This window comes from Aspergillus alliaceus, assembly GCF_009176365.1.
Source record: "Aspergillus alliaceus strain CBS 536.65 unplaced genomic scaffold BDW43scaffold_22, whole genome shotgun sequence".
NCBI lineage: Eukaryota > Fungi > Ascomycota > Eurotiomycetes > Eurotiales > Aspergillaceae > Aspergillus > Aspergillus alliaceus.
In genome coordinates this window covers 359,760-374,651 of record NW_022474705.1, presented here as the reverse complement: position 1 = coordinate 374,651, position 14,892 = coordinate 359,760, and the positions used below count along the sequence as shown (strand labels likewise).

Sequence of the window (14,892 nt, the reverse complement as noted above, 5' to 3'; positions counted from 1 at the left end):
TCGCTACTATCCTGAGCCAATACAATTATATTAGACATGGGTCGTCTGTGAAGAGATCTGGTCCTCTCCGAACGGTGTTCATACAGTACAGTAGAGAAATGAAGTCAGTATCTACTCCGTACTGCACATCGCGAACCGTAGTACAAATGGTGCACAGGGCACAATGCACCCAGAGCAGGATTTCAGATCGACGCTCCCTAGACCCAGGAAGTTGCCCTAAAAAGCACTAATCGTTAGTCACTGACCTACGAAGGCGCCTTAGGACGTTACTTACTTTCATTCTGTTGTCTCCAGTTACTAGTGAGGTATGTCAGACATGCCTTACTTGTACGTTAACTACTAGTCACTAGTTTGGGTACCTTACCATGGAGTCATTTGCAACATTGCAGTCTAACTGGCCGTGGTTCAGGGGCCTAGAGGCGAATGGAAGCCAATCAATGGAGGCCACTTTTCCTGCCCCATGGACAATTTGGGTCCTCAAGGAAGCCCTCGAATTTTCGACAGCATCCGTTTGGGGTCTGACTAATGGATCACCCCTCATTATTTCGATGCCGAGCCATCAGAAAGCTGTTTCACATTTCCGTTTGCCACACCAATTCTCAGATTACACCGGGAAAGAATTACAAAAGGGAGCCTGTTATAGAACCAAAAAAAGACGTCCTTCAACAAATTCCCCTGTAACTGTTCTATTGTTTCTTGAAATACCGTAGTTTCATGCCTGAAACGGCGTGTCCTCACAGAGTACTGTTCGACAAGATTCCGAGATGATTAATCTGTCTGTTACTCAAGCGCCCCATCTGCAATACACCAATTGAGAACTCTTGACTGGTCACAAAAATAGCAGAACCTTGACATTACTCATTGATCTCCACACTCGGCCATTTTACCTCGATGCCTTCAATCCAATCGCATGGTGTTGCTGGTCGTCGATCTCTCATCTACAAAAAAAAAAGAGAAAAGAAAAGAGAAGAAAATACAGACCTGTTAGTAGTCTGACACATGCAGTATGAAGAAACGACTCTCTGACACAAATGGACCTCATCTCAATGGGCAACAGATGGAAGGAGACAACACACGTGATCATAGGGTTTCTACAATGAGCCGATATCTGTTCTTGAAGAATTGAGATACTCATCAGTCCCGCACAGTGAACCGGGGGTTTTATTAGTACTTCGTCCAACATCATCGTTGTATCGATGTACTTTCTCGCTTAGTAGCAATCATTCTCCGCATAGGAGAGGGACGTCTCGAATGCCAGGTGGCGAAGATCTAAAATTGCGGTCAAAGAATCCCACCGCCACGGACATCTCGCCCTCTAGAACAATCCCCCCACATCCTTCGTAGCATTGTTCTGAGGCCTTTCGTCATCTAAACAATATCTCGGGACTACTGCGTGCGCGAAATGCGCCTAAGGCTAGTAACAGCTGTACTTGACCTCTGGGTATGACCCCTGCTCCCGACGAAGGGCAGGGAAAGCTCCAGTTCTCTGGGTGTATGAGCCATTGTTGCCCAACCCCGCAAGTCACAAAGCTTGGCTTATTCTTTTGATACCTCTACGATAACCTGAAATGATACGGCAACTCCGAGTCTGTATGCCCGAAGTTTCTCCTTTCTAGTCTTGGTCACTTCTACGCCTTTCCACCATGGAAACATTATCTACTGGGGATTAGCAGGAAAACTCCCTGTGTGGAGACTGGAAATCCGCCGTGCGTGGTACTTTTGAGGGTACCCACTAGCTCTTAATGATTTATCAAAGCTTCTAGTCGCTCGTTGTTGCAAACCATTTACCACCAATCTGGTAATCGGTCCTAATGCAGCGAAGGGCCGCGGATTCCATGCTGAAAACGTATGCGTGTTCGCAAATGCTACTATTCCTGCTCCTGCAAATCCTACTCGCCGGAGCTTGTGGTGTTCGAGCAAGGAACCAGTCCCCATGAGTCACGTATCTTAGAGTGATGCTATGGTTAATTTGCACACGGCTTGTGCGCAGCTGCCAGTGAGTTGTTCAGTGGGATATCTAGGCAGATGTGCACGATGCCGTGTTGAGATGGTATGAGGCTACCTAGCAGATATCCTTTTCCTGGAACCTTAGGTTCCGGCAGAACAGCTCGCTGGACCCTTGTGGAGCATTGTTGCCTTATTCTATGTGCAAATTAAGCATTTTAGGCATCATTGTCCATCCTGAGAAGGTAGACTACCAGGCATAGAACTATGTTCTTTCTATCCTGCGAGGGTCTCTTTTTTTTGGAAGCGTTGCAATTTGCTGGATATTTTTCCATCAGGCCAAATTCCTGCGTAATGATCATGTTCTTGCTTTGGAGCGTGATCTGATAGTATAAGGGATATGATCATCTAACATAATTAAATGTGCAGCATTGACTCGAACGTAGATGCAATTCAGAGAACACGTCACGAGACTACCATAAACTGCCCCTTATACGCTATGCGCCTAGGCACGATGCCCTCCATCACAGTATGGTTCGTCCGGAAGGCTTCGAGCCTTTGCAAAAGCACCAGCACCGAAAAATGCTCAACTTCATCTATACCCAGATCAAGAGATACCACTAACTAAACTTTCGTCTATCTATCTATCTATCTATATATCCATCTTTCTCTTCTGGACCTGTATAGCTATTCACTACCTCGAGGGAGCAACATCTATGAAAATAGGAGCCTGATTTTCGTTCCACATAGCGCAAGATCAACCTGACAAGCGACAATTACGATCCACTATCTCTATCTCATAGGAACGGATTTAATCTTCATAATGTTCACATGTCATATCGATTGCTTGACCCAATAGACAACCTCTTCTATCCTGTTCTAGAATATATATATCTTTGAACTATAGGTCTAATTATACCATTATCACATATTCTACAACGTAAATCTCTATCGAATGCCTATAATTCACTCTTAGCCTTTACTACCAGGGAAGTGCATATGAGACACCGCACCTGTAGACCAATAACATATTGTTTAGGTTATATTCGACCCTTCCATTCGAAAATGAATTATGTCTTTTGGGAATATCAGATACAATTCTCTGACTTCTCATTCCCTCTGTCCAAGGATATTCGTAGTTCTGTTCACGTCAACCGGTTTTACCAAAGGAAAACGATAGATATAGCCAAATAAATCACTTATATATATCCGTTACCTCTACCTCTCCCAGCAGATCACCAAGTACTTCTTCCTCCATGTTCCCACCTGTTTACCCTCTCTAGTAATATATGAAATATTTGCGAATTTATCTTGTAAAGGTTCTAGATTTTAGACTATGTCCTAAGTGATTCTAGTCGAGTACTATCGAAAAAGGATAACGAGAACAATGTGTTACACAAGATATTAAGCTAGTTTAATATATGGCCGGATAAAAGTTACTTTAACCAGTAGACATTAAATATCTTTGCATATTTTTTCATTAGCTTTAACGAAATACATTAGACTCAAGACCATTGTGGGAGGTGTTTTGAAGGCCAGGAACAAAGCTGCAGAAGACTTCCTTTTTCCAAATCGGAATTTAGGCCATGGATCAATAAAAGTACATATATAGACACATAAACCATCACATGAATGAGAAACTCCACGAGAGCTAGTCCTTGTATATATTAGTTATTATATCTGCTTGCAGTAGTGACCAAGACGTTTCCACAGGACAGGGCGTTGATATGGGCGTGTATATACTGTAGCAGGGAAGAGTAGTTGCTGTAGCATAGATGATCCATTGCGGTTACCCTGACTAGGATAGGTAGCGCACATGTACCGTGATATTCCCTGCAATTAGTGGCTGAGAGGCGGTGGTTGCACGATATCCCACTGTCAATCTAGGTAGGACGTGTAACATGCAACTGTCATGCCCTTGCAGAGTCAGATGACTCATCCCTGGTCACAGGCTCGTTCATGTTGTCGGAAGCTATTCTCTGTTCAGGGTACTTCGTGTTGGTCCAGGACTCCCAGATCCCGGCGTGGCAGTGTAAAGAGGTGACGTTCTCCCAGATCAAACAAAACACTATCAGTGCCATGATAATCGACATAATCGAGGTAATATCGAGGTCTTTAGTCAGGCCGAGAAGGATTATGATCAGTCCAGTGATAGGCCGCATGATCATGCGAAGATGCTATTTGTGCGTGGATAGGTGAGAATATACTCCTTGCCTGAATATATGTCCAACAAAATTGACTTACCTTGGACAACATCAACGTTCCTGGCTCATCCCTATCTTCATATAGTAATGCTAAGCCATATAAGCAATACAACCCAGTCCCGAGGCTACCGCAAAGTAGCCAACGCTCGGGATCTTGGAACCGGTCCTCTGCTGCACTTGCAGCGGCAACGTGTCCGCTTGCTAGCAGGCTTGCGACAAGAGGCAAATGGAGCGTAGCCCATCCAAATGCCGTGTATACTGAATAGCGGAAAGGGTGAGTGCTCTGCAGCGCGCCGTCGTTGTGAGCATACATCCAGTTCAGGCAGAAGGCGATGATTAAGACCCAGACTGCATGGAGCAAGCTAAGATTGAAACCCACAGCCGCAGGAGAGCCGACAACAATTTGGTATAAATATTCTCCGAGCACAATAATATAAAAGGCGGCGTATCGATCGACCTCATGTGCGATATCAACAGCAGTTGTATACTTGGCATTCAGCATCCTCTTGGCTGCCGGTGAGTAGCAGAAGATCCAACTGCACTCCTCAAAAATGACGCCAACAGCGGCCGCTGCAATTTTGCCACGCAACGATACGGATTCGAAGTACAGTGGGATATATATGAACATCGAAAGCACTGTAAGCGCAACCCAGAGCCGCTGCTGCTTTCGATGATGATAACTGGCGAAAGAGTATAGCAGATGCGCCGCGCTGCATGAGATGCGTGCAACCATGTAGCAGCCGATGGTGGCCCGCATTGCGCTGATATCCTCATCCACAAGGGATGCGTTATTACCATACATAACAAGGACAGCCATAACCCAGAGGATCAGCACACGCTGTAGCAGATCGTCATTATAGAAAGAGTTCATCAGTTCCCGGAGGTCAGCCCAAACATGCCAGGTGGGCGCGAGTATGAGCTAATTGCCAATCCAAACCAGTAAGCTTATGGCCTGCGAGAGGGGGCTCCTATTCAGTGAAGATTCGACCTGCACTTACAATATATTTGACTAATTTCGCACCCGAGATATCCTCAGCTAGAGTCTCGGCGAAATTGGCCAAGATCGCGACATATAGAAGGTCTAGGAAGAGTTCGAAGCGTCCTGAGCAGGACGCTATTAGCACGGCAATGTTCTTAATTAGCAAATATGGGGGAATACCCACCTGCCTGGCGTTCTTCTTCATGTCGCTTCACTAATTTCCCATTCTCAAACCATTGCAGCGCAAGCGGCTGGCGAAAGAGATATCGCGGGCTGGGTTGAAGCTCATCGACGTTAATTCCCGGAATGCTGGCCATTGTGGAATGGGCAGGAAGCTGAGAAACTGAAAATCAACTAGAGAAAAAGCTTCTCGTCAATAAAGTTCAAGAATGAGCCCTAGATGCTCAGCGTTCCAAATAGACCCATTTCCGAAAACGGTTAGAGAGAGATGTCCTTATGTAGTTAGATCGATCGGGACCCGACCCATACCCGTCTCTTTGGTAAGCAGACCCACCCGCCCTTCGGCGTGTGGGTCTGCCACACCTCAACGATAATTCCCACCTCAACGATAAATTTGAAGCTATTCAAGTATTTACACCGCATCGCCTTGAGTATCTATCCAAAATGGTAGTCTAGGGCCTTCCTTATCCACCTGACTAGCTTCTGCGCTAGGTAAATCCCCTGTAGTTTTCTGTGGTGGTGGTTTATCGTGTTCCAAAGTTTCTATTCTCTTAATCTGCCTAAGGGTCTGCTGTCTTTTCACTTGAGTACGCTCTTGAATTCGATATTTTGTATTATATACTGTTAGGGGCCCTGTTTGTGTGATCCTTCTCTGTGATTCCTTTTTATATTGAGGCTTTTGATGTCGAAGATGTTGTTCTAGGTCACTCTTAAGCTGACCGGCTAATTTTGTAGTTTCTAGAGAACTCTAGAATACACGGTCAAGACATTGCACAAAGCTTTGATTAAGCTCTGGACTATCATTAATAAAGCTCTGTGCTTTACTAATACTCTGACGAAGACCTTGTATTGTAGAGAACAGTGATAAGCTTAATAGTAGTGGTGATGGTGTTATAATTATTTTGATCTCCGGTATAGAGTCTTTAGCCTTATATAGAGACTTTATTATCTTCTCTGGATTAAAGAGATATAGTCCTCGCTTTTAAAAGCATCCCGGATCATATGTTGTTTAAAGATATTCTCATGAATAGAATGAATCTCTCTCAGAAAATCACTTTTATCATCCATCTAAATATCTCTCTAAGCAAGATAGATATTTCTTGTGATAAAAGTGTTTATAGACCTGAAAAGGTTATTCATCAAGAGGCTGTATAAGATATATTATATGAGAAGAAAAGCAGTAAGAAATAATATAGTATTGTCTACAGAATTAAAGGAATTTATATATAAGATAGGGCTTATAGCCATTAAATACTAGTAATTAAATCTTATCTTTTTTAGAGATGCGGTGTTTTGTATGACGGTGAAAATGCTGAATCCAGTCAAGACAGATCTTATCTATAGTATAGCCTTTAGAAGATAGAGCTATTTGATATTCCCCCAGAATATCTAAATCATACCACCGCTTAAGATGATATGTTTCTTTAAAGATAAAGTATAGAGCAAGAGTAAAGCCATCAGCTATAATACACTTAATTGCAGAGATTACTTTGCCTATTTTTCCAGTTAGATTATCCTTTGCAGCTTATATAAGTCTTGTAGTCACAACTTTTTAACTTTTTTCTTGTCCCAGTTAAAAGCCAGTTTTATCAAAGTTATAGATATTCTTGGATGGAATCTGCTTGATAAACCGCTCTAAGTAATTATACCAGTGTTAAAGAACACCTATATCTTCTGTATTAAGACACTTCTTATCTCTTGGCTTTTACTGAATAAGCTTAAACTCCTCCGGGAGGCGTTTAATAAAGTGATAAATCCAGTTCTTGTTAACTGTATGAGATAGCCTATCAGTTGTATTCCGCTGCAGTATTTGGTTGGCACTCTACTTAATTATTCCGGCTGTAGGTAAACTATATAGATTATCAAGGTGATAAATCTAGTAAATCAGCATCTTCTCTTGTGAACTATCAAGGATCTTTTTAGGGATAGGACATGTGCTTCGTATAGCTTGACCAAGGATACGCGCTTGGAGTCGTTGATAAGGAATGTCAAAATGACGCGCTAACGCTGAGATATTTGGTTTTTTTTGGCCCTTAGTAATTTCACAGGCCTTTAAGACACGTGTCTCTATATCAGAATAGGAATCAGGCATGGTGGTGGTATATAGGAGCTTGAATAGCTTCAAATTTATCGTTGAGGTGGGAATTATCGTTGAGGTGTGGCCAGACCAACACGCCGAAGGGCGGGTCTGCTTACCAAAGAGACGGGTACTGAAGACCCATTTTGACCCACTAAGGCTTGTTGTTTGTATGGTTTGTGTCTGCACAGGTTTGTGGCCTGTTAGATTAGGCAGCAGCACCTCCCATTTTTGATTGAAAGCCTGGACTCCGCATATGGCTCCCCAGGACTCAATTGCTCCGAAATGCGGAGTGGTTGCCTAGATCCTTTTTCCGATATATACACCGTATTCTGCGATAACGGCGAATTACTGCATCCGGTATAGCGTGCCTGATCGGGGAAAGCGCGTCACTACCGCTTGGTATCCTAGTGCGTGGTCTATCTAGATAGCCTCCTCGCCCGCCTACCTCCCCTCGGTACTTTCCCATCCTTTAACGCCGTGTAGATTCAGACCAACTTAAGCCATTTTTACTATTAGGCCGGTCTCTCCGTGTCCTGCACTTCGCCACCCCCTTTTACTATAGTAAGTTAGGATTAGTTCGTATCGTTCCGTGAACTATCCTCTAACTAATCTTTTCTCTTCTCAGGTAAATAGAATAATAGAGCAGAATTTGGCACGATCGCGACATTGCGCAGGCAGTTTACTCTGCGAATTCATAATATAGGAAAGATGAGCGGCACTTGCGGGACAAGATTGGAAAGGACGATATATGGCAAGGTAGATCGCGCTGGTTTGGCTCGTGACATGAGAGGTGCTGGGACGCGCCGAGTGCGATCGCTAATGTCGCACCACAGGATCGATGTTATGGGACGAACAGAGATGGATCTCCCTATCTAAGCGTGCCGTATGAACAAGAAGGAATAGCTGAAGAACAGGAAGTCGAGTAGCGGTCAGATGTCAACAAATAGGGCGGGAAGGCGGTATGCGGCGGCAGAAGCGAGCTTTATCAGAGCCCTAGTTTAGTCGGCTGAGCTGTGGCATGATAGGCTATGAGCCAACGATGCTAAGTAATAAGATGGCCGCTGGTAGCGTCCTATCGGCTCACCCCGGGCCTTCCCCGCGCCTTGTACTCGATTCAGCATTTCCGGATGTGATAGTCATGGCTCGAGGTGGATACGACGGAGAATTTTCCGTCCACTGAAGGCCGTCACTAACGGACACTAAAGCCCGTCACGGCTTGGCTTGTATAATGATTCACACCTGATGGTTGCAAGGCGTTCTATTCGCGGTGATTAGTGATGACGTTCAATCGAATTGAAGTTGATTTGTCGTGGAGGTTGGACTGTGACTGACCAGAAGGTGAAAGATATTGGAGCCTGAGGCTTCTAAATTGCCTCTGTGAGCCTAGCCTCTGCCTGCTCTGCTTTCTACCTAGGTACAAATTCATCTCGATGACCTTCACTCATCACCTCTTCTTGAGCTTCACCTTTTCTTACACGATGGAACCATTACTTCATGATGAGCGGGAAAGGACATTAACCAAAGATGTCCACCCCCCGTCACTACCTCTTGCTTTCTTCCATCACGGAGTCGCTCCGATCGGACATTTGGCTAAAGTAATTGTAGGGGTGAGGACGTGGGGGATTCATTCAACGATGGTTGATCGCTTGCCGTTGCTGGGGGTCTTTCAATGGTCGTTCCAACCTGAAGAGGTCCTCCGTAGAACCTGATCTACTTCAAGAGTATGGACTACCTAGCCTCCAGCAGGAAATATAAAATCCTCAGGCACCAACAATAAACAACGCGACTTATTGTATCAGAGTAGGTAGTAGCTTCGCTTCATGTTCAATATTGGGCCTGATGATTCAGTAACTAAGCCTCTAGGGCTTGTATCGCTAAGGCCCCTATACCTACTGGTGTTATGCATGAGGTGGACTAGGTCATGGTCTCGTTGTAATAGCTAGGTAGGTAGGTCGGTACCTAGGTACCACAAAGGTGTTATGCTTGCTAATGCACGTCCGTGACGATACAAGCAGCGCGGCGGGCTGCCGCGCCAGAGGAGGCAGCACGCACGCAGGTGCAGTAAAGAAAGAGTTACATCCTGAGAACGTTGCTCACTCCGCCCGGCTCGAGTTCGACCTTCATCCCTTTGTTGACCGACGTGTCCAACGTTGTGTCCAAAACTTCTTTTATACTGAACATCTCCCCACAAAGGTGAAGGAAGGTGATGAGACCGACAGCGGAAACGAAGTCGAATATATTGCTCCATGTTACATTGACATTGAGTTCGAGACTACCGGCGGGGTATCTCGAGGCCTTCTGGATGGGCACGAGTTCAACAGCGAGACCACCGAGCTCTTCGCGTACATGTACAATCTGACAAGGGCTGCCTCCACCAAGCTCCGTACCGTCAAGATTCGCGTCGATGTTGACCCTCATGATGTACCAAGACTCACCGGATTTCTCGAAGCACTGGGCGATGTATCCACCCTTATCGCGCACACGGTGGAGAACTCCGGATCCTTCTTGGGCAGCAGAAACCTCGTCTTATTGTCCACCAAGCCTGGGGCTCGGAGATGGTGAAGTTCCGTGCGCAAGCGCATTTCTACGATATCGATACTTATTTGGTCAAAATGGCCTATGGCTCTGTACTCGAATGGAGATGGCCTTATGAGATGATCAAAAGAATTCAACTGATTCCAGCTTTGATCAAGTTGAAAAAGATTGGTGGATCGATTGTCGCTATTGCCATGCTGGAGAGATCTGCCTTCAAGGAAGATCTCCTCCCACCTGAGTTGAAGGGAATGGACGTGATTCTGCCCGAGTTCACCGAGGTCCAAGTGATTGTTCGTGTGCATAAAGGCTCGGGCTCAGGACCAGCTACTGAATGGACGGCTAGTGGATTCACGGTGCCTGAATACATAGAGAATGAAGCCCCTGGTGCCATTCAAATCGTCCTCTACGGCGCACGTCTCGGAAAACTCTTGAACACCGACGAGGACAATGCCAGCGTCCAACTGCCTGGGACTCTCAAGTTTGAGATCAACAAGGCGCCGATCAAAAGGTCCATCAATGCTCTCGCGAAGCTCAAAGCTAACGAGAATGAAGTTGCGAGATGGTTCCCGCTTTTGCTCAATCATGAGCCCAATGCTTTGCCCGACGTTGACCTTCTCCGCGAGACCGATCCGAAAGTCGTCCAATCAGCGCTGCGGCATCTCCTTAAGCTAAAGCAGTGGAATGCCGAGCAAACCAACGCGTTTCGCTCTCTGCGTAAGACAAAGGCGGGCTGCTCCCTCCTAGAGGGGTTCCGGGATGTGGCAAGACCACGGTCCTGGCTGCAATCGCAATCTTCTCCTATTTGTGTGGATTCAATATACTCCTCGTTGGACCCAGCAACGCAGCCGTGGATGCCTTGACTAGAGAGTTTAAAGAGCTGGAACCTGATCTTGACTATGTTCGTGTACGTCGTGGCGAAGTCGAGAAACGTTCCAAAGCAACGGCAAACCCTAGGGAAGCTGATGATGGCAATGAGGGACAAGCAGAGATTGAAAGGCATACTGCTCTTATCGGCCTGCTCACGACTCTAAAGGAGACTCGTTCCCGACGGGTGCAGGGAGATTTGGAGCATAGCGTTTTGTCTTGGATTCTGCTCAAGTGTGACAGCGCTCTCGCTTCCGGAGAGGAACTCATCCTGAATGTCGCCAAGGATGCCCCGAAACAGCAGACAGCAACCCCCGATGGCGCCGAACCTGACTCGCCGGTCGACTTGCAAAATGCCTATCGCGTGGTTCATGAGTACGTCAGCCAGCCGAAGGTCCCCCGGCCCAAGGACGCGTCCGAAGACGATCTTGAGCAATGGTACAAGAGAGAAACTGCATTCAAGAAATTGTACGACGCGGTTTCAGAACTGATAGTCCAAGAAGCTCGTGTGGTTGCTTGCACGAACAATCTAGCGGGCACCGACCTTGTCAGACGAAACTTCGGTGCCAATGGGAAATACATCATCATTATCGCAGATGAGGATGGCCAAGCCGCTGAGTCTGACGCCATTATCCCTCTAGTGTCTCTCGATAACGCAAACAAGGTTGTTGGAATGATTAGAGGAGGAGATCGGCATCAGCTCCCACCTTTGGTTATAACATTAACTGAATCTCCTGGATACAATGAGTTCGGTGCTCAAATCGGAAGATCATTCTTCGATAGACTCCGCTGTGCGAGATTTCCAGTGGTCATTGTATCACAACAACACCGCATGCATCCTCGTCTTTCCAAGTTCCCTTCTGACTTCACATATGAGGGCAGGATGACAAATGATCCATCCGTGAAATCAATTACACTGAGTCCAATGTTTTCCCAGAATCTTCTCGAATGGCTCAAGTCCAAAGCCAACGATGTCGAATTCAGAAATGGGTTGGAGCTTGTCGGGCTTGACGTGAGCGATGGCGAGATTGAGATCAATCAAACCACATTCTCCAGATCGAACAAGCGGAATATTGAAGTGGTCATGAACTTGATTGAACACCTGATCTCCAACAGCGCCCTCAACGGGATGTCCTGTTGTATTCGGCCTACGTATGCCGATCAAAAGAAAGCATATGTAGAGGCGATGATCGCTCTGTCTAAGAAGCTTGGAATCGCCTGGGAGGTTATGGTTTCCGTTTGTACGGTCGACTCAATGCAGGGAAACCAAGCCGATATTGTCATCGTCGACTGGGTCATTACTTCTGGGGAGTCGAGGGACTTGGGCTTCGGCTCCAATAATCGCCGCACCAATGTTGCGTTAACCCGCGCGCGAGCCTGCCTCATCGTTGTCGCGAATGGGCAAATTATCAACAACGATAGACTCGACGGCGATGAGACCAAGGCCAAGGTGCCCCCGGAGATACTTGCCCATTGGAAGCACTTGTTGGACAATGACCTCATTGTCCCGTGCCCTCGTGCTCTGCCCGACAATGTCGACGACACCGAGAATACCGCGGTCTACAATGCTGATGATACCGTGGTCGACAGTCCCCCTGGAGTCGTCGATGATGATGTTGATTGGTAGACAAGAATTACTTCATGATGACCGGGAAAATATCACAAAAAGGGAAAAAAGGGTTTAAAAAGCCCCAAAAGACATGTATTTAATATCATGGGTCCCACATATCCAGGCCTGTATCAAGTTCAGTGCTATTTAGTTCCCAATTTCTCTTTCCTACCGTCACGAAACATCTCTGTACTGGTTTCCCGAGTCTCCCTTCGTCACCACCTCTTGGTTGCTATTTCCATCCCTCACCCAGAAGGATCATAGGATCACCTTCCATTTTCGAGCTTTCGCAGCCTCCATCTTGTCATCTTTGAGCACTTCCCCCATTTGCAGTTCTTCACGCTATTCACCATGGCACCGTCAGCCATCTCTCCGCCATCGATCACTTACCATCCCAAGGCGTCAAACGCCATCCCAGTGGATTCTCCAGCAGTGGCACGAACTCACGTTGAGTCGTTCTTGCTCAGATGGAACGAGGAGAACTTGCAACTGAAGCTGTCTTCGGAAAACCTCACCAAGGACATCCGTTGCATTTTGCAGAAAGCCTCGGAGAAGAATTTGTGCAGGTGGGAATATGACCCGGAGTATCAAATCTTGAAGGTCAAGGCTATGGGTTCTCCTCTGCATGACGCCCTCAATTCATGCATCGATCGATCTCTTACCAATGCGAAACTTACCGTCCTAACTCCTGACGAGGCCAAGTGCATTTTGAATTACCCATTGTCCACTCTTCTGTCCAGACCACCTCAAACTGATCTCAGACTCAAAGGTGGAAAGAAACGTGCAGCATGGTTCAAACGTCCTGACAACATGATATTTTTCCAGGAGAGGGCCGGCAAAAAAAAGTTTCTACAAGTTGTCATCGAAATTGGGTTCTCAGAAAGTTATCATGATCTGGTCCGTAACGCTTTTCAATGGCTACTGCGGTCTGTTGGTCGAGTCAAACTAGTGATCATCGCCAAGGTAGAGGAGGATAAGCGTCAGCTCGACATCCACCAGAAGACGGAGCAGTTCAAACGCACTCGGGATCAGCTTGTTGCCAAATACGGAGATGACATATCCCGAGAGATCTACGAGACCTACGACATCGAATGTACCCCTCAAGATTCCTCAGCCGATTTGTACGAGGCGCTCGGTTCTGAAATCGCTGCTTCTGATTGGGTTGGCCCTATTTCTGTCTTTCTTGAAGTCTGGCGGTTGAGAGACGGAGAACCTAGTCTGACGGAGCCACGTATTGTGAGTCTTCCATCGATGAAAAGGATAGTACTGACTAGGCCTTCAGGATATTCTTCCCACCCCCGCTAGCCCGCGAGACCTTATACTCCAAGTCACGGACTTGATCCCTGAAGAACACCGGGCCTCGTTTCCCAACCTTGATGCAATGAGGACTATAACTATAGACGTGGCACGCTTTCGTGTTGAGCTGGACGATGCGAGGATGGGCAAAGCACTCATCCGAGCTCTGAAGGTGATTCGACCGCTGGACAAGGACGAAAGCGACCCTGAGTTCCTGCCCTCGGCCATTTCTTGATCGTTTGCCTTCTGTTGACACGGCCATTGGTTTTGCTTCATTCACGAGGGTTATGCACGGCGGTCAGAGGATTAGCTTATCATTAAGAGAGACAATGCACTAGGTCAGACAGTGTAATACCAAGAGTCGGTCCTCTTTTGATTTTCCTATAGGGGTTATAACTTCTCGGCTCTAGAGGTGCATGCATGAGTTTCAGGAAAGAGGGCACTGAAGAGGCTTAATATACCCAAGGTTAGGAGATAACTACGGTATAGTATTTTAAGAGCGTAGATGTTATCATGGAGTTGCCCAAGACATCTGGGTTCTGGTACAGCATCTCATTGAGTTGTCACGTATAACTGTTTATCCTAGCTTGGAGCTCCAGGACTCCGGTGTACGGGTTTGTCAAAGACTCGTCGAAGCTGTGGACAGACTGATCGGAATATTCAGGCGGGACCCCAAGGTCGTGCTTGCGGAGAGGTAACGTCGCTCCAAGACATCGAATTAGCAGATGATCTGGCAGATGTAAACTAACCCGCCCAAGAAGCGCTTGGTACTCTTATCCAGGTGGGTTCAATTTAGACGAGAATCTAGAATTAATATAGAATCAGCGAAGGCATTCATAGAAAGACGAAAGAGAGGGTATATCTCTAAAAATTTTACTTTATATAAAGTATACGAGCCTTTATTGACTCCGGGAAGTTACCTCTTGTTTTACTATCAGGCTGTTGGACGAAGGCGTTCCAATCGACCTCCTCGGGCAATATTTTAGTTTAAGGTATTATGAGTAAATAGCATACTTAAAAACATTCCAGGAGATAAAAAAGTAGGTCTTCCGATGCTGTATAACTAATCTAAATAAATAGCTATTAGATTATAACTCTACGAGGCTACATCCGGGCTTTATATATTTCTGTCTACTCATTTGGTGTACGCGCCGAGTGTATAAAAAGGCACCAATATCTATAACTAGAGAAATGGCCCTAG

The 14,892-nt window shown here is 46.2% G+C and overlaps 4 protein-coding genes across 4 annotated transcripts; 3 read left to right on the top strand and 1 right to left on the bottom strand.

The window, feature by feature from the left end:
- Positions 1-3,416: 3,416 nt before the first annotated feature.
- Positions 3,417-5,421, bottom strand: BDW43DRAFT_276452 (uncharacterized protein). Its single transcript, XM_032041960.1, has 4 exons — positions 5,312-5,421; positions 5,147-5,250; positions 4,189-5,067; positions 3,417-4,121 (listed from the first exon to the last, which is right to left on the bottom strand). The coding sequence occupies exons 3-4, from the start codon at positions 5,017-5,019 to the stop codon at positions 3,855-3,857; spliced, it is 1,098 nt and encodes a 365-aa protein (XP_031900337.1). The 5' UTR covers positions 5,020-5,067; positions 5,147-5,250; positions 5,312-5,421; the 3' UTR covers positions 3,417-3,854.
- Positions 5,422-9,376: 3,955 nt separating this feature from the next.
- Positions 9,377-9,949, top strand: BDW43DRAFT_311212 (uncharacterized protein; the record flags this gene model as incomplete). The annotated part of the gene is made up of 1 exon (XM_032047142.1): positions 9,377-9,949. The coding sequence occupies one exon, from the start codon at positions 9,377-9,379 to the stop codon at positions 9,947-9,949; it is 573 nt and encodes a 190-aa protein (XP_031900336.1).
- Positions 9,950-11,073: 1,124 nt separating this feature from the next.
- On the top strand, positions 11,074-12,397 carry BDW43DRAFT_300337 (AAA domain-containing protein; the record flags this gene model as incomplete). Its single annotated transcript, XM_032044876.1, has 3 exons — positions 11,074-11,126; positions 11,171-12,320; positions 12,377-12,397. The coding sequence occupies 3 exons, from the start codon at positions 11,074-11,076 to the stop codon at positions 12,395-12,397; spliced, it is 1,224 nt and encodes a 407-aa protein (XP_031900335.1).
- Positions 12,398-12,726: 329 nt separating this feature from the next.
- BDW43DRAFT_319702 (uncharacterized protein) lies at positions 12,727-13,926 on the top strand (the record flags this gene model as incomplete). The annotated part of the gene is made up of 2 exons (XM_032048962.1): positions 12,727-13,631; positions 13,678-13,926. Exons 1-2 carry the CDS (start codon positions 12,747-12,749, stop codon positions 13,924-13,926), a joined length of 1,134 nt encoding a protein of 377 aa, XP_031900334.1. The 5' UTR covers positions 12,727-12,746.
- Positions 13,927-14,892: the final 966 nt, after the last annotated feature.

Excerpts from the sequence above, each read along its gene's own strand:
- BDW43DRAFT_276452 (XM_032041960.1), bottom strand. The coding sequence starts at position 5,019 with ATGAACTCTTTCTATAATGACGATCTGCTACAGCGTGTGCTGATCCTC. Across the intron at positions 4,122-4,188 it reads GAACGTTGATGTTGTCCAAG|CATCTTCGCATGATCATGCG; the intron begins GTAAGTCAATTT and ends ACGCACAAATAG.